Here is a 25,403-nt window from a genome sequence, read left to right on the forward strand (position 1 = left end):
AAAGTGATTGTGGAACGTTAATCATACCTATTCTAGGTCGCTCGGGTTCATTGTCTTTTTTACTCCTCGTTCTCTTGAGGCTGTTGTTTGTAAAACTTTCGACTTGTGATCTACAGGGAAATCAGAGAAGGGAAAAGTGGATGGAAGCGTAATAATGAACGAAGTGGAAGTGGAATAACAACTGAATTAGTATAGTGTTCCTGCTGATTTAAGAGGTTGTACTCTGTGAAAAGAGGTACAAGCCACACGGATGTATCAAAGATCTCAGTCACTCTAGACCTCTAGCACTGGCGTAACGCGGTTTCTCTGGAACCCCGCAAGGTCCTAGTTCGCCGAAGCCTAACATTTCACAAAGCTATACACGGTGTCGCAATGCTGCCATTTTTAGACTGCTGGCTGGTGGCAATAATGTAATTACTTGTTCAGTAATTAAAGTTGGAAATGCAAACATTGCAGATTGTAACATTTATATTCGATGCAACAGCATACTAATCAGCTACAGTCCTGTATAGTCCTGTATAGACTACCTGAACCTGCATGGCATGAGCCGTCCTCGCGCTCTCTCCCAACTTGGTAAAAAGTTGTTGTGCGTAAAAGCAGTCTATGAATGCTAAATAATACAGTCAGTCCACACTCATTTTTTGTCTTCCATTATGCATTGTACTATCTATAGCTATATACCGTATTTAGCTGCTATTTATAAACTTTTTATCAAAAGTACACATCATATAGCCTAACAATGAGGAAAAAAGTAGTCGGCTTGAGGATAAATTCAGCCACTATTTATTGTTGAACTCAGGGTGTTTTGTCTGGCTAATAGCCTACACAAATGGGCTGCAATATTCAAGGTAAATACAATCCAATGAAATCCAACTTGAGAGACTCCCCTGGTCTCCTGAAGGCCTTTTTTGTGTGGAAATGTTTTCACCATGGCCTGTAGGTCCAGGTTGCAGGACCGACTGTTTTTTATACTGAGTATTGCCAACCCAGACAGTCCTTCCTGAGACATTGTGCATTATATGTCCATTGCGCTGCACACAATTTAAACTTAGTCTTGAATGATGCATGCCAAGATGTACCAGAGATAAAGGACTGTTGATATTGCAACCACACAACTCAAACGCCGATTCGCCAGTATGAACAAAATAGCAAACCGCTTTCTTTGTTCAAGCCGTCAAGAACTGTTGTCCACTAAAGATGATAATCTGTTTGCATCTGCCAATTTATTGGCCGTCCAGTATCCAGACGGCCTGTCCCCAGAGCTTCCTATACAGTTAATCTCTTTCCGTAATGTTGTTGAGGCCGGCAATTAAGGAGAATGAGAGGCTCAATTAAAGATGTTGCAGATCTGCTGTATTTGAAGCACAACTCCCTTCAGCCTAGTTTCCCTGATGATGCTACGGAATTAAATATCCCTGTAACTGACGCTTCTGCGCAGAGATGGTTTTCTAAACTTAAACTCATAAAGAACTACCTAAGAAGCATTAGGCTCTCGGTCTGATATGTGCTTTTGAATATCTGAGTAAGCTCCACTCATTGCACTGGCGCCGTTGTAGCCTGGACCACTGCATTTGTTCACCGATATCCCCTTATACTTTCAATCAGTTTCATTTGGTCTTTTTCAAGGCCTGGGGCATTTTTTCAGTCACATTCCTGAAGCCCAAGAAACAAACACTTAGCTTCTAAGTACATATGGACATTTTGAAGGGTTACTGTCAATATTATTTATAAAAATAAAAAAAATGGACCGATGAGAGGCGCATGGGGGTGTCTGGTACGCCAGTGACCTCTAGTATTATTTTTCACCTATAAGTCTGTTTTTTTATATCTAAAAGAAATGGTGAATATTCAGCTTGGATTCTGTGAATCATGCCTGCATTAACATAAATTAATTTCTGTAAATTTCTAGATTTAGGCTTGTTAGTTTGAAATCGTATAAAATATATATTTAGATTGTAAAGTTTGCCAATGTGTTATTAACATGCACCTTTACACATTAATACTAAGAATAAGCCTAATTTCTTTGTCAATTTCATGTCTTTTCTAGAAAACGGTTTATACAGTATGTGCTAAACTAAAAAAAAAATACCCAAGATGGGATCTAGGCTATTATTTAAACACCCTAAAAACAGAATGTTCAACAAAACAAATAAAGAGCAATCAGAGCACCGTTCTTGAAATCAAACTTTATTTGTATAGCACATTTCGCACAATACAGTGCAATGCAAAGTGCTTGGAATTACAAGGAGTATAAAAGTCTGACCTGCTAAATTGAATATGTATACCGATGAAATACCTCATCATTTATTAATCAGCGCTTAACATATTTACATTTTAGAGTATAGTAATAAAATGTATTTGTCATTTAAATGGCATTACTCCATTGTGCTGTTATACTATTAAGGTAATGGTGAAAAAATTAAAGGTTGAAGCTGTCTCTGAAAGATTAGGATAAAGGCTGATTACAACAATGGTTGCAACAATGTTATAGATTTTTGTTTGGTGGTGTAGATGGAATTGCCCATTAATAAGTAAAGTTTTGATCCAATGTACTTAAAATGATCTATTTTAGTAACATGGTGTGGTGAGCTTTAGATGTTTTCCATTGCCAAGTACTCAAGATCCATTTTTAGATTCAGCTTTGATTTGGTATAACATTGTAGGGTAATTACAGTAATAACCACACTGTCAATTCCATTGAGAAGTATCTAGTCGTGCACTAAGTACCTTTTAATTGGTGCCGCATTGCTATCCCATAGTAGATAGATAGATGGACAAAGCCTCCAATGCACAATGGAGCTAGCGTACCTCCTATGGGACGTGTCCCGTGCAGGACATGGCTCCTTAGTAACAAAAACACACAGACAAATGATTAGCTGATTAGCAGCAGGGTGACTAATTGGCTGATTGTACTGTCAAAAGGGCCTTGTTAGCGGGCCTCCGAGACGGGGCATTGGACTATTGTGTGCGGGGAGCACAGCAGACTGCTAAGGTCTCTTTCTGGCGTGTCGAGCCCTGCTCCCCTACACTCCCCCCCCCAGCCTGCTGTTGAGCGCCCCGTGACATCTGCTTCATGCGTGTCCATCCTGTGATACATCCCCCCCTCCCTCCTCCCCACTGCAGATGTTGTGGTCCTGGGGTTCTGTCTGAACGCCGAGCCCTTTTGATGTAGGGATGAAACGGAATGGAGGGAGCCACTGTGTGGGACCCCAGGGATGGAGGCAGGGAGGAGGAGTGTGCTGTGGAGAGTGGGGAGGGGTGTTGTGAGACGTAGCTCATTAGAATTTCAATCAGGCCTGAGCTTTGGGGGCCTGGCTGGTAGTGACTCACCCTGCCTCTCCACAGCCCTGGCCTCAGTCTCCCCTGGGAGGGAGTGGTGGAGAGGTAGAACAGTATTACCAGGAGCTGGCCTGGACTGGCCTGGTCTGGCTGGAGTCTGACATCTTTCCTGTTCTCCACTATTCCTCATTGGACCTGCTGTTTGTATGGGCTCCATTACTTCTCTATACCTTACTAACTACACACTTTCATTTGTAACCATGTACAGTGCTTACCACTTCATCCAGTCGATTTTGTCATGGCATCACTTTCATTGTCACTTTACTAAAGTGAAGAGGCTACTACTGTGTATATCCAGTTTGTCTTGGTTTTCATTGTGATTTTATTGTAGGACAGAGGAGCCAATTACAAAATTCTCCTCATGGTTATGGAAGTGGACTCCCACTCCTATTATCAGCTCATGGGCAGCACTGCCACAGAGGCAATCAAAGGTTTAATGGGAAAGCAAGTGGGAGGAAGAAGCGCGTGTGTGTGTAATTCAGGTGAAGCGATGATTAGTGGTTAAAGATCAAAATGGAAAACAAAGGTGAATTTCAAACAGGCCCGGAAACTTGGCAACACACCCCATAGCTCTCTGATAATACTTAGATCTATAAATGTTTGCCATAGTTATATATTTATTTGAAGATTATTAATTGAAATAATAAATTGGCCCTAACAAGCACTTGAGGGAGCCAGTTTCTTTTTCTCATCATTATATTCCAGCTCCATTGCACTGTAAGCCCCGGGATTTAGGAGGCTATTAGAGAGAGAGAGAGAGAGAGAGAGGTTTTTTTGTGGCTAAGGAATGATATGCATGCCGCCTTTTTCTTCTTATGTTTCTTTTTCTAGCAAATTGAGAATTGGGGATAGGAACTGGATAATTAGCCATATTTTCAAGGTTTATGAATTTAACCCACCTTTTGTATCACTACTTGAAGCTGCAATTATTTTCCTCTCCCTGTTTGTACAGAGATTTATTCATTCAGTTATTGACTCTTAAGGTCTCAGTCAGGGACTTGGTTTAACTGCATTATAAGGAGACTTGTCTAACTTGTTTAAACAACCAGCTATTTATCACACTGAGAGAATGGCACAGTTTAAACGAAGTGATCAATATTCAAAATAGGCCGCTGAATAGAAATAGGGTGGATTGGAAATGCATTGCATTGTAATCATATTACTGTATAAGGCCATATGCCATTGTAGAGATGTTTTTAAACATAGAAATATAATTACTAAGTAAGTCATTCTATTTCTTTAAATTATTGAGCACAGGGCACAGAGCTAACCTTGTCGTTTGGTCCCACAGATCAGGCAATGATCATCTCGAGAATGATTTGGGGATTTTTGTGTCATCTCAGGAGAAAAGAAAACCACTCCATCAGAGGAACTATACTTGATCATTTATATAATTGTATCACTTCTAATATACATGTGATAAATAATACATATGGGGGCGGTTTCCTAGACACAGATTAAGCCTAGTCCTGGAAATACTTTTTGATGGAGATTCTCCGCTGAGTTTGCTTTTTAGTCCAGTCTTCAGGAAACTGCCCCATCATGTCCTATATGAGAAATATTGTAGTCTTTTGACCCCAGTTTGAGCCATGTTGTTTAGTGCTTGTGTCGTTTGTTCTGTGTCCAGGGCTGGGTGTTGGAGGGGATACCTCAGACACGAGAGGAGGCCCTGTCCCTACAGGAGGCTGGAGTTGCCCCAAATCACGTTGGTTAGTGCATCAGTTTACCTCAGTTGTCCATTTATGTTTGGTTATTTCCATGTTGCGTGTGTTAGTTCGTACGTGTGCGCATTTGTGTGAGAGTGTGAGTGTGTGTGTATTGAAGAGACTGTTTATGTGTGTGTTCTCTGTCAGTGTTGCTGGAGGCTCCCGATGCAGTGCTGATTGAACGGAGTCAGGGCAAGAGAATAGACCCCGTCACAGGAGGTAAGACGACGTGGAGATGGAGAACACTGAAGATGTATTCCAGAGTGCCCGATTCTACCGAGGGGAGGGGGGTGAAAGTGATACAGAGAGACATTCCTTTTTTATAATGCACATCATAACCACAAACCCACATCCATATTGAACCTGGCTTTAAAGGAGCGGGACACTAATCCGGACGCTTATATGAAATCCCTCTATGCCCTCAGACGAACCATCAAACAGGCAAAGCGTCAATACATGACTAAGATTGAATCCTACTACACCGGCTCTGACGCTCGTCGGATGTGGCAGTGCTTGCAAACTATTACGGACCACAAAGGGAAACCCAGCCGCGAGCTGCCCAGTGATGCGAGCCTACCAGATGAGCTAAATGCCTTTTATGCTCGCTTCCAGGCAAGCGACACTAAAGCATGCATGAGAGCACCAGCTGTTCCGGACGATTACCAGGATGTGTACTCAGAGCATGCACAGACCAACTGGCAAGTGTCTTCACTGACATTTTCAACCTCTCCCTGACAGAGTCTGTAAAATCTACATGTTTCAAGCAGACCACCATAGTCCCTGTGCCCAAGAAAGCGAAGGTAACCTGCCTAAATGACTACCGCCCCGTAGCACTCACGTCGGTAGCCATGAAGTGCTTTGAAAGGCTGGTCATGACTCACACCATCATCCCGGAAACCCTAGACTCATTTCAATTCACATTCCGCCCCAACAGATCCACAGATGACTCAATCGCACTCCACACTGCCCTTTCCCACCTGGACAAAAGGAACACCTATGTGAGAATGCTGTTCATTGACTACAGCTCAGCGTTCAAAACCATAGTGCCCACAAAGCTCATCACTAACCCTGGGACTAAACACCCTCTGCAACTGGATCCTGGACATCCGGACGGGCCGCCCCCGGATCCTGGACATCCGGACGGGCCGCCCCCAGGTGGTAAGGGTAGGCAACAACACATCTGCCACACTGATCCTGAACACAGGGGCCCCTCATGGGTGCGTGCTTAGTCCCCTCCTGTACTCCCTGTTCATCCACGACTGCGAGGCCAAGCACGACTCCAATACCATCATTAAGTTTGCTGACGACACAACGGTGGTAGGCCTGATCACCGACAACGATGAGACAGCCTATAGGGAGGAGGTCAGAGACCTGGCAGTGTTGTGCCAGGACAACAACCTCTCCCTCAATGTGAGCAAGACAAAGGAGCTGATCGTGGACTACAGGAAAAGGAGGGCAGAACAGGCCCCCATTAACATCGACGGGGCTGTAGTGGAGCGGGTCGAGAGTTTCAAGTTCCTTGGTGTCCACATCACCAACAAACTATCATGGTCCAAACACACCAAGACAGTCGTGAAGAGGGCACGACAACACCTTTTCCCACTCAGGAGACTGAAAAGATTTGGCATGGTTCCCCAGATCCTCAAAAAGTTCTACAGTTGCACCATCAAGAGCATCCTGACCGGTTGCTTCACCTCCTGGTATGGCAACTGCTCGGCATCCGACCGTAAGGCACTACAGAGGGTAGTGTGTACGGCCCAGTACATCACTGGGGCCAAGCTTCCTGACATCCAGGACCTATATACTAGGCGGTGTCAGAGGAAGGCCCCAAAAAATTGTCAAAGACTCCAGTCACCCAAGTCATAGACTGTTCTCTCTGCTACCGCACGGCAAGCGTTACCGGAGCACCAAGTCTAGATCCAAAAGGCTCATTAACAGCTTCTACCCCCAAGCCATAAGACTGCTGAACAATTAATCAAATGGCCACCCGGACTATTTACATTGACCCCCCCCCTTTTGTTTTTACGCTGCTGCTGCTCACTGTTTATTATCTATGCATAGTCACTTTACCCCTACCTATATGTACAAATTAGCTTGACTAACCTGTACCCCCGCACATTGACTCAGTACCAGTACCCCTTGTATAGCCTCGTTATTGTTATTTTATTGTGTTACTTTTATTTTTATTTTTATTAACTCTATTTCTTGAACTGCATTGTTGGTTAAGGGCATGTATAAGTAAGCATTTCACGGTAAGGTCTATCTATACCTGTTGTATTCGGCGCATGTGACAAATTAAATGTGATTTGATTTGTTTGCTGAATCCCCACCATGGCTCTCCAGGAGAACAAGTCCTTAGAGTATAACAAAGCCTCTGCTCCCAGTAGGTTGTTTTGTTATGGTGAGGATGTACTCGATGAAAATAATTGCCATCTCTCTTTTCATTGTGCCGAGGTCTCATTTTGCCTTTGTCAGTAGAATTACATGCATGGTGCAAATGAGGTTTTTTCAAAGCTGTCCAAATACTTACACACATTTTATTTTTCACTCATACAGAATTTGTTTGTCAACCTGACGAAATGATTGGTACCTATCTAAACATTTTCAGAATCAGAATCACTTTATTCGCTAAGTACATTTACACATACCCAGAATTTGACTTAGTGAATAGGTGCTGCCAGCAATAGACAGAATATAGACACAAAGTCAACATACAGAATATACAATATAAATACAGGAAACATAAAACTCTGGAGTACAGGCTGATATACAATGAGGATATACAGGTAACTGCCAAAATAATGGAAACACTTAAGTAAATGAGGGATACAAAGTGTATTGAAAGCAGGTACTTCCACACAGCTGTGGTTCCTGAGTTAATTAAGCAATTAACATCCCATCATGCTTAGGGTCATGTATAAAAATGCTGGGCAGGCCATTATTTTGGCTATTATTCTGGCTACGGCTATTCCCCCATAGGATGACAATGCCCCCATCCACAGGGCACGAGTGGTCACTGAATGGTTTGATGAGCATGAAAACGATGTAAACCATATGCCATGGCCGTCTCAGTTACCAGATCTCAACCCAGTTGAACACTTAGGGGAGTTGCTGGAGAGGCACCTGAGACAATGTTTTCCGCCACCATTAACAAAACACCAAATTATATAATTTCTTGTGGAAGAATGGCGTCTCATCCCTCCAATAGAGTACCGGGAACTTGTAGAATCTATGCCAAGGTGCATTGAAGCTGTTCTGGCTCATGGTGGCCAAACGCCCTATTAATCAAATACAATTGTATTTGTCACATGCGCCGAATACAACAGGTGTAGCCCTTACCGTGAAATGCTTACTTACAACCCCTTAACCAACAACGCAGTTTTAAGAAAATAGAGAAAAATATTTACTAAATAAACTAAAGTTAAAGAAAATTAAACAAATAAAAATAACACTATAAAATAACAATAAAGAGGCTACAGTGAGGGAAAAATTTTTTTTGATCCCCTGCTGATTTTGTACGTTTGCCCACTGACAAAGAAATTATCAGTCTATAATTTTAATGGTAGGTTTATTTGAACAGTGAGAGACAGAATAACAACAACAAAAATCCAGAAAAACACATGTCAAAAATGTTATAAATTGATTTGCATTTTAATGAGGGAAACAAGTATTTGACCCCCTCTCAATCAGAAAGATTTCTGGCTCCCAGGTGTCTTTTATACAGGTAACGAGCTGAGATTAGGAGCACACTCTTAAAGGGAGTGCTCCTAATCTCAGCTTGTTACCTGTATAAAAGACACCTGTCCACAGAAGCAATCAATCAATCAGATTCCAAACTCTCCACCATGGCCAAGACCAAAGAGCTCTCCAAGGATGTCAGGGACAAGATTGTAGACCTACACAAGGCTGGAATGGGCTACAAGACCATCGCCAAGCAGCTTGGTGAGAAGGTGACAACAGTTGGTGTGATTATTCGCAAATGGAAGAAACACAAAATAACTGTCTCCCTGGGCCTGGGGCTCCATGCAAGATCTCACCTCGTGGAGTTGCAATGATCATGAGAACGGTGAGGAATCAGCCCAGAACTACACGGGAGGATCTTGTCAATGATCTCAAGGCAGCTGGGACCATAGTCACCAAGAAAACAATTGGTAACACACTACGCCGTGAAGGACTGAAATCCTGCAGCACCCGCAAGGTCCCCCTGCTCAAGAAAGCACATATACAGGCCCGTCTGAAGTTTGCCAATGAACATCTGAATGATTCAGAGGAGAACTGGGTGAAAGTGTTGTGGTCAGATGAGACCAAAATCAAGCTCTTTGGCATCAACTCAACTCGCCGTGTTTGGAGGAGGAGGAATGCTGCCTATGACCCCAAGAACACCATCCCCACCGTCAAACATGGAGGTGGAAACATTATGTTTTGGGGGTGTTTTTCTGCTAAGGGGACAGGACAACTTCACCGCATCAAAGGGACGATGGACGGGGCTATGTACCGTCAAATCTTGGGTGAGAACCTCCTTCCTTCAGCCAGGGCATTGAAAATGGGTCGTGGATGGGTATTCCAGCATGACAATGACCCAAAACACACGGCCAAGGCAACAAAGGAGTGGCTCAAGAAGAAGCACATTAAGGTCCTGGAGTGGCCTAGCCATTCTCCAGACCTTAATCCCATAGAAAATCTGTGGAGGGAGCTGAAGGTTCGAGTTGCCAAACGTCAGTCTCAAAATCTTAATGACTTGGAGAAGATCTGCAAAGAGCAGTGGGACAAAATCCCTCCTGAGATGTGTGCAAACCTGGTGGCCAACTACAAGAAACGTCTGACCTGTGTGATTGCCAACAAGGGTTTTGCCACCAAGTACTAAGTCATGTTTTGCAGAGGGGTCAAATACTTATTTCCCTCATTAAAATGCAAATCAATTCATAACATTTTTGACATGCGTTTTTCTGGATCCTTTTTTTGTTATTCTGTCTCTCACTGTTCAAATAAACCTACCATTAAAATTATAGACTTATCATGTCTTTGTCAGTGGGCAAACGTACAAAATCAGCAGGGGATCAAATACTTTTTTCCCTCACTGTATATACAGGGGGTACCTGTACTGAGTCAATGTACCATTTTTTGGGGCCTTCCTCTGACACCACCTAGTATATAGGTCCTGGATGTCAGGAAGCTTGGCCCCAGTGATGTACTGGGCCGTACGCACTACCCTCTGTAGCGCCTTACGGTCGGATGCCGAGCAGTTGCCATACCAAGCGGTGATGCAACCGGTCAGGATGCTCTCCATGGTGCAGCTGTAGAACTTTTTGAGGATCTGGGGACCCATGCCAAATCTTTTCAGTCACCTGAGGGGGAAAAGGCAGGTTACCTTCGCTTTCTTGGGCACAGGGACTGTGGTGGTCTGCTTGAAACATGTAGATATTACAGACTCGGTCTGGGAGAGGTTGAAAATGTCAGTGAAGACACTTGCCAGTTGGTCCGCGCATGCTCTGAGTACACGTCCTGGTAATCCGTCTGGCCCCGCGGCCTTGTGAATGTTCACCTGTTTAAAGGTGTTGCTCACATCGGCTACGGAGAGCTTGATCACACAGTCGTCCGGAACAGCTAGTGCTCTCATGCATGCTTCAGTGTTGCTTGCCTCGAAGCGAGCATAAAACGTATTTAGCCCATCTGGTAGGCTTGCGTCACTGGGCAGCTCGCGGCTGTGTTTCCCTTTGTAGTCCGTAGTTTGCAAGCCCTGCCACATCTGACGAGCGTCAGAGCCGGTGTAGTAGGATTTAGTCTTAGTCCTGTATTGACGCTTTGCCTGTTTGATGGTTCGTCTGAGGGCATAGCGGGATTTGTTATAAGCGTCTGGATTAGTGTCTCGCTCCTTGAAAGCGGCAGCTCTAGCCTTTAGCTCGGTGTGGATGTTGCCTGTAATCCATGGCTTCTGGTTGGGATATGTACGGTCACTGTGGGGATGACGTCGTCGATGCACTTATTGATGAAGCCGTTGACTGACGTGGTATATTCCTCAATGCCATTGGATGAATCCCGGAACATATTCCAGTCTGTGCTAGCAAAACAGTCCTGTAGCGTAGCATCCGTGTCATCTGACCACTTCCGTATTGAGCGAGTCACTGGTACTTCCTGCTTTAGTTTTTGCTTGTAAGCAGGAATCAGGAGGATAGAATTATGGTCAGATTTTCCAAATGGAGGGCGAGGGAGAGCTTTGTTCACGTCTCTGTGTGTGGAGTAAAGGTGGTCTAGAGTTTTATTTTTTATTTTGTTGCACATATGACATGCTGGTAGAAATGAGGTAAAACGGATTTAAGTTTGCCTGCATTAAAGTTACCGGCCACTAGGAGCGCCGCTTCTGGAAGAGCATTTTCTTGTTTGCTTATGGCCTTATACAGCTCGTTGAGTGCGGCCTTAGTGCCAGTGTCGGTTTGTGGTGGTAAATAGATGGCTACGAAAAATATAGATGAAAATTCTCTTGGTAGATAGTGTGGTCTACAGCTTATCATGAGGTACTCTACCTCAGGCGAGCAATACCTCGAAACTACCTTAGTATTAGACATTGCGCACCAGCTGTTATTGACAAATAGACACACACCCCCACCCGTAGTCTTACCAGACGTAGCTGTTCTGTCCTGCCGATGCACGGAAAACCCAGCCAACTGTAAATGATCCACTTTATGTTGCCGTTTCCTTTATAATTTATGGTGGGATATTTTACAGTGGGGATATATCTAGAACGTGAAGTCTATGAATAAGAAGAGATCAATAGATCCCACCCTCCCTGTCATGGGGCCATCAGGGCCTGTATTCGTAAAATGTCTCAGGGTAGGAGTGCTAGGATCAGTTTGCCTTCTAGATCATAGTACATTTGATTAAATGGATAGGAGGGACCTGATACTAGTTCAGCACTCTTACTCTGACACGCTTGATGAATACGGACCCTGATCTTCTCTGTATTACCTGTGTAGATGTGTACCATATCACGTTCATTTGGCCCGAGGACAAGGAAGTGGTGCAGCGGTTAGAGCGCCAGAAGGCTGTGTCAGAGGAGCAGCTTATCGCCCAGCTGATGCAGCACCATCGCAAGGTTCACGCCCTGCGCAAGACCTACCTCAACTGCCTGAAGAGCATTGACGCCGACCAACCGCATGTGGACGTGTTTGACCAGGGTGAGAAGACCACTCCCAGCTAGCACATTTGGTTCCTTGGATGTTCTGGGAAAGTATGTTTTTGGTTTGAAGGGAGGTTCTGAGAATGTTTTACTCTGGTTCCTTGAATGTTTTCCTGGGAGGTTTCATTAACGCTCTGAGAACAGAAATGATAGGTTGGGGGCCTCCTGAGTGGCACAGCGGTCTAAGGCACTGCATCGCAGTGCTAGAGGCGTCACTACAGACCCTGGTTAGTTCCCAGGCTGTGTCACAGCCGGCCGCGACCGGGAGACCTATGAGGCGCCGCACAATTGGCCCATCGTCATCCGGGTTAGGGGAGGGTTTGGCCGGCCGGGAAGTCCTTGTCCCATCACACGCTAGCGACTCCTGTGGCCGGGCGCATGCATGCTGACATGGTCGCCAGTTGTACTGTGTTTCCTCCGACACATTGTTGCGGCTGGCTTCCGGGTTAAGCGAGCAGTGTGTCAAGAAGCAGTGCGGCTTGGCAGGATCGATTTCAGAGGATGCATGGCTCTCGACCATCGCCTCTCCCGAGTCCATACGGAAGTTGCAGCGATGGAAAAATACTGTAACTACCAATTGGATATCACGAAATTGGGGAGAAAAGGGGGTAAAATACAATAAAAATGATTTGGAGGTTTTTGTTTCAATAAGACTTTTAATAACACTGCTAGCTTATTTTGGGTTAACTTTTTTTAAACTCCAAGCACAGATTGGACAAATGAAAATAAATGTCCTTAGGCATTAATCATTGTGACACAGCATCAGTGAGATTCAAACGTATAATCTTCTGTTCTCTATCCATGGAATTAGTCCACTGCGCCACCAGGATGGAGCTAGCATGTCATGTTTTTTTACACATACAAAGCTGTTCATTTTAGTCTATTTAAACAGACCCATTTCAAATGAAACAAGCACTCATTAAGATCAGAGGTGCGTTCAGTTCGAATGAACGTTTGCTACGTTACAGAACGGTTTGTACTGAACGACACGTTTCCCCAAAACGTTCTTGTACGTTCTTGAACAGACTTTGAGGTTAGTTTGCTCCCTTTTGGTTGGTGTGGTGAGGTGTGGCTTGAAGCAATGAGTGACGTATTTACAGTGCCTTGAGAAAGTATTCATACCCCTTGACCTATTCCACATTTTGTTGTGTTACAGCCTGAATTCAAAATGGATTAAATTAATTTTTTTTCTCACACATCTACACACAATATCCCATAATGACGAGGTGAAAACATGTTTTTAGAAATGTTTGCACATTTATTGAAAATGAAATACAGAAATGACCATTTACATAAGTATTCACACCTCTGAGTCAATACTTTGTAGAAACACCTTTGGCGGCGATTACAGCTTTGAGTTGTCTTGCACATCTGGATTTGGGGATTTTCTCCCATTCTTCCTTGCCCAATTTCTCAAGCTCTATTAAGTTAGACAGGGAGCGGCGATGAACAGCAATCTTCAAGTCTTTCCACCGATTTTCAATGGGATTCAAGTCTGTGCTTTAGCTGGGCCACTCAAGGACTTTTACTTTCTTGTTCTGGAGCCATTCCAGTGTTGCTTTGGCTGTATGCTTAGGGTCATTGTCCTGTTGGAACGTAAATCTTCGCCCCCAGTCTAAGGTCGTTTGCACTCTGAAGCAGGTTCTCATCAAGGATTTGCCTGTATTTGGCTCCATTCATTGTTCCTTCTATCCTTACCAGTCTCCCAGTCCCTGCCGCTGAAAAGCATCCCCATAGCATGATGCTGCAACCAACATGCTTCACGGTAGGGATGATGTTAGACGGGTGATGAGCTGTGCCTTGTTTTCTCCAGACATAGCACTTTGCATTCAGGCGAAATAGTTGTTGGTTTTTCTCATCAGACCACAGTCTTTTGCCTTATGATCTCAGAGTCTTTCACGTGCATTTTTGCAAACCCCAGGCGTGCTGCCATGGTAGCCACTCCTGAGAAAAAGGCACGTCTGGCCACTCTCCCATAAAGCCCAGATTGGTGCTATAGAGACTGTTGTCCTTCTAACAGGGATCTCAGCCAAGGAACTCTGTAGTTCATTCAGAGTGGTCATTGGTCACCTCCCTGACCAAGGTCCTTCTTGCCCGTTTGGTCAGACGACCAGCTCTAGGCAGAGTCTGGGTAGTTCCACATTTTTCAATTTCCCAATGATGGAGACCACTGTACTCTTGGAAATGGTTTTATATCCTTCCCCAGATATATGCCTCATCACAATTCTATCTCGGAGATCTACGGACAGTTCCTTAGACTTGGTATAGTTTTTGCTCTGACATGCACTGTCAACTGTGGGACCTTATATAGACGTGTGTTTCTTTCTAAATCATGTCCAAACAATTCAATTGGCCACATGTGAACTCCAATCAAGTTGTATCAAAGGAAATTGGATGCACCTGAGCTCAAATTGGAGTGTCATAGCAAATACTTATGTAAATTAGATATTTCTGTATTTCATTTTGAATACATTTGCAAACATTTCTAAAAACATGTTAAAGTAATGAAATACTAAGAAAATTATGTTTTTTTGTCAAGTTCTGTAAATGTGCTGAGAATGTTCCAAAGCCAAGAAACTATCCTGCACCATTCCCAGAAAGTTGTGGGAAGGTTGTATGCAAAATAACCATAGGACAACCACGCTCTCACCAAGCTGTAAGAAATACATGGTTCTCAGAACGTTATGTGCTAGCTGGGGTGTATGACTGCAGACTAGAACGCCACTCTAAGGGGTCCAACTTAAATTATTATTATAGTTTCCAAGTATCTGTCCTTCCTCCTAAAGTGTGCACTTGTTCCTTTCACTTCAAGGAAATGACTGGTATAAGAAACATGGTGGAAACTCTAGCCCATGCCTTCACCAATCCAATACTTTTAGGTTTGTGGGAAGTAGTGAAAGAGTGTATATATTATTGGGACGAAGGACGCAGCCATATAGAAGGACACACTTCTTTAAACCAGAAGAAAATACTCACTGACTGACATGTCTCCATATTCCACAGTTAGTACACTGATAAAAATTCAAACGCAACATGTGAAGTGTTGGTCCTATGTTTCATGAGTTGAAATAAAAGATCCCAGAAATTATCCATAATCCATCCACCTGACAGGTGTGGCATATCAATAATCTGTGCTGGGGTCAATAAAAGGCCACTCTAAAATGTGCAGTTTTGTCACACAACACAATGCTACAGATGTCTCAAGTTTTGAGGGAGCATGAAATTGGCATGCTGACTGCAGGAATGTCCACCAGAGCTGTTGCCAGAGAGTTTAATGTTAATTGCTCTACCATAAGCCGCCTCCAACGTCATTTTAGAGAATTTGGCAGTACATCCTCACAAACACAGACCACGTGTATAGCGTTGTGTGGGCGAGCGGTTTGCTGATGTCAACGTTGTGAACAGAGTGCCCCATGGTGGCGGTGGGGTATGGTATGGTATGGGCAGGCATAAGCTACGGACAACGAGCACAATTGCATTTTATCGATGCCAATTTGAATGCACAAAAATATTGTGACGAGATCATAAGGCCCATTGTGAGGGGGTATCTGTGACCAACAGATGCATATCTGTATTCCCAGTCATGTGAAATCCATAGATTAGGGCCTAATGCATTTATTTCAATTGACTGATTTCCTCATATGAACTGTAACTCAGTAAAATCAATGAATTTGTTGCATATTTTTGTTCAGTATAGTAATGACTTACATAAATCCCCTCTCTTTGATGTTTGGCTACCTGAGACAGTGATTGACAATGGATGACAGTCCCTCCCATCACGGGCTTCAGAGGCTTTGTTGCACAGCATCAAAGCCTCATCACCACATAATCTCAGTCTGCGTCCCAAATGGCACCCTATTCCCTATATAGTGCACTACTTTTGACCAGAGCCCAATATATAGGGAATAGGGTGCTATTTGGGACACACTCTCAGTGGCCTGCTGCCCCTCCACGGCCACCCCTTCTGGCGGGATGTCAGCACTGCACTGCAGCAGACCCATGGGGAGGTTTTGATTCCCCTCCCTGTCAGCCCAGCTGACGGACGGGGAGTTTGCCTAAGGCAAAGCTACAGGCGAGGGGAGGAGGAGCAGCCGTCGCAGCCTTCAGCCACACCATTAAAGCCATCTGAATACAACCTATCTGAACATCACCACCACTCAACAAAATAGTTCTGTCATTCTCTCTCTTAAGATTACTTTAGCCCAACCCCTGCAACAGATACACATACAGGTTTTGGAGAGGTACGGGGGCTGCCACACTGGCGTCTGTTGTGGGGGAAAAGTGCTTTGCTCAAGGGCACAACAACAGGCAATGTCATCTAGGATTTGATACCAGCAACCCTCCGGTTGCCAGCTCACTTCTCGACAGATTTTACCTCACGTGTTTTTTTTATTTTATTTTTTATATATAATGGAAAAGTGGTGCGTGCATATGTATTCACCCCCTTTGCTATGAAGCCCCTAAAAAAGATCTGGTGCAACCAATTACCTTCAGAAGTCACATAATTAGTTAAATAAAGTCCACCTGTGTGCAATCCAAGTGTCACATGATCTGTCACATGATCTCAGTATATATACACCTGTTTTGAAAGGCCACTAAGCAAGGGGCACCACCAAGCAAGCGGCACCATGAAGACCAAGGAGCTCTCCAAACAGGTCAGGGACAAAGTTGTGGAGAAGTACAGATCAGGGTTGGGTTATAAAAAAATATCAGAAACTTTGAACATCCCACGGAGCACCATTAAATCCATTATTAAAAAATGGAAAGAATATGGCACCACAACAAACCTGCCAAGAGAGGGCCGCCCACCAAAACTCACGGACCAGGCAAGGAGGGCATTAATAAGAGAGGCAACAAAGAGACCAAAGATAACCCTGAAGGAGTTGCAAAGCTCCACAGCGGAGATTGGAGTATCTGTCCATAGGACCACTTTAAGCCGATACTCCACAGAGCCGGGCTTTACGGAAGAGTGGCCAGAAAAAAGCCATTGCTTAAAGAGAAAAATAAGCAAACAAGTTTAGTGTTCGCCAAAAGGCATGTGGGAGACTCCCCAAACATATGGAAGAAGGTACTAAAATTGAGCTTTTTGGCCATCAAGGAAAAAAATGCTATGTCTGGCGCAAACCCAACACCTCTCATCACCCCGAGAACACCGGCAGGGACTGGGATCCGAATCGAAGGAATGATGGATGGCACTAAATACAGGGAAATTCTTGAGGGAAACCTGTTTCAGTCTTCCAGAGATTTGAGACTGTGACAGAGGTTCACCTTCCAGCAGGCGAATGACCCTGAGCATACTGCTAAAGCAACACTCGAGTGGTTTAAGGGGAAACATTTAAATGTCTTGGAATGGCCTAGTCAAAGCCCAGACCTCAATCCAATTGAATTGTGGTATGACTTAAAGATTGCTGTATACCAGCGGAACCCATCCAACTTGAAGGAGCTGGAGCAGTTTTGCCTTGAAGAATGGGCAAAAATCCCAGTAGCTAGATGTGCCAAGCTTATAGAGACATACCCCCAAGAGACTTGCAGCTGTAATTGCTGCAAAAGGTGTCTCTACAAAGTATTGACTTTGGGTGGGGGGGGGTGAATAGTTATGCACGCTCAAGTTTTCTGTTCTTTTGTCTTATTTCTTGTTTGTTTCACAATAAAAAAAATATTTTGCATCTTCAAAGTGGTAAGCATGTTGTGTAAATGAAATGATACAACCCCCCCAAAAATACATTTTAATTCCAGGTTGTAAGGCAACAAAATAGGAAAAATGCCAAGGGGGGTGAATACTTTCGCAGGCCACTGTATATAATTGTAAATAAGATCATCTTGGAGAAGTAGCAATCACCCAAATAAAAATGATGCATTCAGGAGTATATTTGTGAAACTGCGCATTTTGGAAATTAGCTTTAAACGGTAAAATTTTCACTCCGCCCCATGGCAAAATGTGTAGAATTGCAGGAAATTTGCTTTCAACTAGAATCCTTAGTTTCTACGTCCATTTTTGGGCATACAGTGCATTTGGAAAATATTCACATTTTGTTATGTTACAGCCTTATTCTAAAATGGATTAAATCGTATTTTCCCCTCATCAATCTACACACAATACCCCATAAGGTCCTCTGTAGCTCAGCTGGTAGAGCACGGCGCTTGTAACGCCAAGGTAGTGGGTTCGATCCCCGGGACCACCCATACACAAAAATGTATGCATGCATGACTAAGTCGCTTTGGATAAAAGTGTCTGCTAAATGGCATATTATTATTATTATATTATAATGACAAAGCAAAAACAGGTTTTTATCAATTTTTGCACATTTATAATTTTTTAAAAACGGAAATATGACATTTACATAAGTATTCAGACCCTTTACTCAGCACTTTGTTGAAGCACCTTTGGCAGCGATTACTGCCTCGAGTCTTCTTGAGTATGACGCTACAAGCTTGGCACACCAATATTTCGGGAGCTTCTCCCATTCTTCTCTGCAGATCCTCTCAAGCTCTGTCAGGTTGGCTGGGGAGCGTCGCTGCACAGCTATTTTCAGGTATTTCCAGAGATGTTTGATCGGGTTCAAGTCTGGGCTCCGGCTGGGCCACTCAAGGACATTCAGAGACTTGTCCCGAAGCCACTCCTGCGTTGTTTTGGCTGTGTGCTTAGGGTCCTGTTGGAAGGTGAACCTTCGCCCCAGTCTGAGGTCCTGAGCGCTCTGGAGCAGGTTTTCATCAAGGATCTCTCTGTACTTTGCTCCGTTCATCTTTCCCTCGATCCTGACTAGTCTCCCAGTCCCTGCCGCTGAAAAACATCCCCACAGCATGATGCTGCCACCACCATGCTTCACAGTAGGGATGGTGCCAGGTTTCCTCCATACGTGACGCTTGGCAGTCAGGCTAAAGAGATCTTGGTTTCATCAGACCAGATAATCTTGTTTCTCATTGTCTGAGAGTCTAGGTGCCTTTTGGCAAACTCCAAGTGGGCTGTCATGCCTTTTACTGAGGAGTGGCTTCTGTCTGGCCACTCTACCATAAAGGCCTGATTGGTGGAGTGCTGCAGAGATGGTTGTCCTTCTGGAAGGTTATCCCATCTCCACAGAGGAACTCTGGAGCTCTGTCAGAGTGACCATCGCATTCTTGGTCACCTCCCTGACCAAGGCCCTTCTCCCCCGATTGCTCAGTTTGGCCGGGCGGCCAGCTCTAGGAAAAGTCTTGGTGGTTCCAAACTTCTTCCATTTAAGAATGATAGAGGCCATTGTTCTTGGGGACCTTCAATGCTGCAGACATTTTTGGTACCCTTCCCCAGATCTGTGCCTTGACACAATCCTGTCTCGGAGCTCTACAGACAATTCCTTCAACCTCATGGCTTGGTTTTTGCTCTGACATGCACTGTCAACTGTGGGACCTTATATAGACAGGTGTGTGCCTTTCCAAATCATGTCCAATCAATTGAATTTAACACAACCAGCCCCAATGCACTGTGATACCCTTTGCACGTTAACAACTGGCTTATGTGATCATACATGACAGTGCAAGTAATCTAACAGAGTTATTGTGAAGCACAAGAGATTAACGGTTTAGTATTATTTTTGCATTGGTAAATAGTGTCATACCTTTTGTATGGAAATGTACCCGAGTGAACCCTCTTCATAAAGACACAACCAAGACCATACTTTGCAAATTAGATGTAATTTATAACAATCTTTGCAGATTCATTCTTGGATGCCATTATAAGACGCATCATTGCAAAATGTATGAATCACTAAATTGGCTGTCACTCCCAAACAGAAGACAACTCCATTGGTAACTATTTATTTTTTAAATGTATCAACTTACATTTCCCTGTATATATTAAGACTCACAGTACTCTTTTCGACAACAGCAGCAATGACATATTCCAAGGGTACATCATGAGGTTGGATTAAGATCTTTCAGATACAAAGGCCCAATTGACTGGAATAATTTACCTATAGAAATCAGGACATTAAAATCACACATTGATTTTAAGAAAGCACTTTTTCAAATGTTAAGAACAAACTGTTTGTGTTTTTAACTATTACGAACATCGCTATGATGAGATATTTGTAAATATGTATGTACAGTGAAAGAGATTTTGTTTAACAAGTAATGTATTTTTCTCAAAAAGTTTAGAATTTGGTTCCCATATTCCTAGCACACAATGACTACATCAAGATTGTGACTCTACAAACGTGTATGTATTTGCAGTTAGTTTTGGTTGTGTTTCAGGTTATTTTTTGCCCAATAGAAATGAATGGTAAATAATGTATTCTGTCATTTTAGAGTCACTTTTATTGTAAATAAGAATAGAATATGTTTCTAAACAAGATCATACCCCCAAGACATGCTAACCTCCCCTGTAATTGGTAATGTTGGGAGGTTAACATGTCTTTTGGGTATGATCTTTGACTCCGTAACCATGGTAGCATCCACATTAATGTAAAAGTGTTTAGAAACATATTCTGTTCTTATTTATAATAAAAGTGACTCCAAAATGACACAATACATTATTTACCATAAATGTATATTGGGCACAAAATAATCTGAAACACAACCAAAACGAACTGCAAATGCATCCTACACGTTTTTAGAGTCACAAGCTTGATGTAGTCATTGCATGCTAAGAATATGGGACCAAGTACTAAACTTTTGACTATTTTATTTATTTATAAGGATCTTTAGGGGTGTCAATAATTTTGACCCCTACCTTTGTGAGAAAAAAAGTATTACTTGTTAAACAAAATCTCTTTCTCTGAGCAATTTTATTAGTATAGTAGAATAGAATTTCCCCTTTTTTTTGCATACAATATAGCTCAGTATTTGAATTATTTATTTTATACCGTCATTATAGCTCATCTTTATCAAGGGTGTTAATAATTTCGGACACCACTGTATGTCTTATTAGTGATATTAGCAGTAGTTTTATTAGCTGTAGGCCTATTAGTAGTTGTATAACAACTTTTTTGTTATTAATTTATTATTTTATTGTTATTATTATTATTATTAGACAGTAGTTGCCATATTCTTGTTACTAAGTATTGTTTGTTAATTTGGGTTTTTATTTGGACACTTTTGAAAACAAGATGGTTTCATCCTGCAAATGTTTTAATAAATATGTGTAAGTGTTCTAGCTATTCCTATATCAAGATAGATAGCATTTGGTAAAGAAAGCTCTTAGCAATGCTTTTGCTAAAATAACATAATTAAAATTGTGACACACTAGAGACGAACAGAATTTAGCTGTAGTTTATACATTTTCAATATGAATTAACTGATATTCTTGTTAACCATCACTTACAACTTTAACACTGTTTCCAAGGTAACATATGCTTACTAGGCTATGTGGATAACTTAAAATAAAATACTTATGTGAATCCCCTCACTACAGAATCTACCACAAAGGACCAAGCAAACAGTTTCTGAATGAATACCTACTGGGCACCGATGTCAGTTCAACGTCTAGTTTTGATTTACATTTGGTTGAGTTGTCAACTAACGTGAATTCAACGTGAAATCCCCCCAAAAATATTCACCATGTCATTGGATTTAGGTAAACATTTTGTGAAAAAACAATGAAATTCCCTTACGTTAAGGACTTTTTTCAAATCCTATCAGTTTTCCACATTGGTTGAAATGACGTGGAAATAATGTTGATTCAACAAGTTTTTGCCCGGTGGGTAGGATTCAGTTAAAGACATTTTTAAAGACGTCCTCCAGATATTTTTTTACTTTTACTGTTGAAGTATAAATACAGCAAAGTACACACACTAAAGGTGTGCTATAATGACATACCTGGACCACCAATTGAGATGTGCCTTTTGTTAAGTAAATCAGGTGTTAAATGAGGTGAAAAGGAGAACTGGATTGCCACTTTAATGCTGTGATTGTTGTCTCCTCCCACAGTGCTGACGTACATTCTCTCGCAGCACCGTTCTGTGGCCCCTCACACCCCCAGGGTCCTCCTCTTTGGTCCCCCTGGCTCAGGCAAGAGTCTGCAGGCGAAACTTATCTCTCAGAAATACAACATTGTCAATCGTAAGTTCTCACCCAGAACAGTTCTTCACTGTCCTTCTCAATGTGTTCACCATACTATTGCCTTTACCTGGCTCTACAGAATACTCATTGATTGAATTTGTACTACTCTGGGTTATGGTGTTAAATTCAAAATGGGTTTTAGAAGTACTTCTTATGATACAACTTTTGGATGTTAGTTCGACACAAATAATATTTTGCCATGTTCTCTAGTGTAGACACAGAAACCGACAGAATGCGGTTATATTAATTGCGGTGTTCCTGTTTGAATGCAGTTTATAACAGAATGCGTTTATCCAATATTGACTCCCAGTTTGCAAACCAGATACAGTGGGGAGAACAAGTATTTGATACACTGCCGATTTTGCAGGTTTTCCTACTTACAAAGCATGTAGAGGTCTGTAATTTTTATCATAGGTACACTTCAACTGTGAGAGACGGAATCTAAAACAAAAATCCAGAAAATCACATAGATTTTCACATGATTTTTAAGTAATTAATTTGCATTTTATTGCATGACATAAGTATTTGATACATCAGAAAAGCAGAACTTAATATTTGGTACAGAAACCTTTGTTTGCAATTACAGAGATCATACGTTTCCTGTAGGTCTTGACCAGGTTTGCACACACTTCAGCAGGGATTTTGGCCCACTCCTCCATACAGCCTTCTCCAGATCCTTCAGGTTTTGGGTCTGTTGCTGGGCAATACGGACTTTCAGCTCCCTCCAAAGATTTTCTATTGGGTTCAGGTCTGGAGACTGGCTAGGCCACTCCAGGACCTTGAGATGCTTCTTACGGAGCCACTCCTTAGTTGCCCTGGCTGTGTGTTTCGGGTCGTTGTCATGCTGGAAGACCCAGCCACAACCCATCTTCAATGCTCTTACTGAGGGAAGGAGGTTGTTGGCCAAGATCTCGCGATACATGGCCCCATCCATCCTCCCCTCAATACGGTGCAGTCGTCTTGTCCCCTTTGCAGAAAAGCATCCCCAAAGAATGATGTTTCCACCTTCATGCTTCACAGTTGGGATGGTGTTCTTGGGGTTGTACTCATCCTTCTTCTTCCTCCAAACACGGCGAGTGGAGTTTAGACCAAAAAGCTCTATTTTTGTCTCATCAGACCACATGACCTTCTCCCATTCCTCCTCTGGATCATCCAGATGGTCATTGGCAAACTTCAGACGGCCCTGGACATGCGCTGGCTTGAGCAGGGGGACCTTGCGTGCGCTGCAGGATTTTTTATCCATGACGGCGTAGTGTGTTACTAATGGTTTTCTTTGAGACTGTGGTCCCAGCTCTCTTCAGGTCATTGACCAGGTCCTGCCGTGTAGTTCTGGGCTGATCCCTCACCTTCCTCATGATCATTGATGCCCCACGAGGTGAGATCTTGCATGGAGCCCCAGACCGAGGGTGATTGACCATCATCTTGAACTTCTTCCATTTTCTAATAATTGCGCCAACAGTTGTTGCCTTCTCACCAAGCTGCTTGCCTGTTGTCCTGTAGCCCTTTCCAGCCTTGTGCAGGTCTACAATTGTATCCCTGATGTCCTTACACAGCTCTCTGGTCTTGGCCATTGTGGAGAGGTTGGAGTCTATTTGATTGAGTGTGTGGACAGGTGTCTTTAATACAGGTAACGAGTTCAAACAGGTGCAGTTAATACAGGTAATGAGTGGAGAACAGGGGGGCTTCTTAAAGAAAAACTAACAGGTCTGTGAGAGCCGGAATTCTTACTGGTTGGTACGTGATCAAATACTTATGTCATGCAATAAAATGCAAATTCATTACTTAAAAATCATACAATGTGATTTTCTGGATTTTTGTTTTAGATTCCGTCTCTCACAGTTGAAGTGTACCTAGGATAAAAATTACAGACCTCTACATGCTTTGTAAGTAGGAAAACCTGCAAAATCGCCAGTGTATCAAATACTTGTTCTCCCCACTGTAAATTATTTAATGCTGTAGATTTATGGCTGAAGTGCTGGAGTATAGAACCAAAATTAAAATTGTAGCTTCACTGTCCAAATACATATGGTGAGGACTGTATGTACAGTATATGATATATATTTGTTTAGACATAAACATGATTAAAATGTTCTGTTTTGACATGGTGTCTTATATCACTGCCATTTCTTCATGTTTTTTTGCACAGACTTTCATTTTCCATCCTTCATCTCTCCTTGTTTACTGTATATGGCTGCATCCCAAATGCACGCTATTCCCTATGTAGTGAACTACCTTTGACCAAGGCCACTCTAGGGAATAGGGTGCCATTTGGGACGCAGCCTATGACTCCAGGAACAGGAGCTGTCATTTTTCCTATTCTGTTTACTCCCTGTCTGAAAGGTTACATTGTGTATTCTGTTTATTTCAACTTGAATGTCTCCCCTTTCTTGTCCCGACTCTCCGCTCCCCTTGTAGTTTGCTGCGGTGAGCTTCTGGAGGCGGTTTCTGCAGACGCCACCAATATGGGAGAACTCATTAAACCTTACTTGGAATCTGGACAGCAAGGTACACAGCTAGTCATACAAGAGGGTGCACTCTTACATACATGCGCTCACACACCCGCACACATCTTTGTGGCCATACAATTTACCTGGTTCCTCCTTCAATTATATGCTTTTAGCATCAGAACCTGCATGTAAACAGTGTTAAAGGGGGGAGTCCAAATGGATAAGTGTCCACAGAGACCTGTGTCCCTGCCCATGCAATAGTAATGAACAGCTCTGGAATGGCTAGAGTCATTTGCCTAGGAGAATTAGATGAGCTCGGACTACTCATCATCAGACAATTCTCTTATGTGAATAATAACTAAGGAGACATTCTCTAGTACTACATTTCCAAATACTTCGAGTCAGGTTTTGATCTGGGTTATGTTTCTCATCTTGATTGGAAAAATATAGATATTTCAGTCAGTTTTGTTATTTAATTGTTTTGCTACTATGGAATAATATCCTGTGGAAAAGAACATTAGACATGATATAAGGCGTTTGCCATTTAGCTGGGACTACAGCTCCACTCTAGAGAGTGCATGGAGCTGCCAAAGCTTGCCAATCACTGCTGTGCCCAGAGCCTGTGTCTGGGCCACTCGCCTTGAGCAACTTTTTATTAATTGAATAAACATCCCCTGGGGAGTGGACTCCATGCAGATGTGTGTC

General features: G+C 42.9%; 1 protein-coding gene across 4 annotated transcripts in view; it reads left to right on the forward strand.

Annotated features, from left to right (window-relative positions):
- The window catches only part of ak8 (adenylate kinase 8), an 82,969-nt gene that overhangs the window by 21,782 nt on the left and 35,784 nt on the right, over positions 1–25,403 (forward strand). For 3 of the 4 annotated variants that reach the window (XM_041900555.2, XM_041900554.2, XM_045225951.1), the window contains 5 exons: positions 4,967–5,048; positions 5,193–5,264; positions 12,017–12,217; positions 22,120–22,251; positions 24,667–24,756. In XM_041900555.2, the coding sequence (XP_041756489.2) occupies positions 4,967–5,048; positions 5,193–5,264; positions 12,017–12,217; positions 22,120–22,251; positions 24,667–24,756 (577 nt within the window). The remainder of the gene's footprint in view (positions 1–4,966; positions 5,049–5,192; positions 5,265–12,016; positions 12,218–22,119; positions 22,252–24,666; positions 24,757–25,403) is intronic. The other variant, XM_041900557.2, reaches the window with a different exon arrangement.

This window comes from Coregonus clupeaformis, chromosome 16 (assembly GCF_020615455.1).
Source record: "Coregonus clupeaformis isolate EN_2021a chromosome 16, ASM2061545v1, whole genome shotgun sequence".
Taxonomy (NCBI): domain Eukaryota; kingdom Metazoa; phylum Chordata; class Actinopteri; order Salmoniformes; family Salmonidae; genus Coregonus; species Coregonus clupeaformis.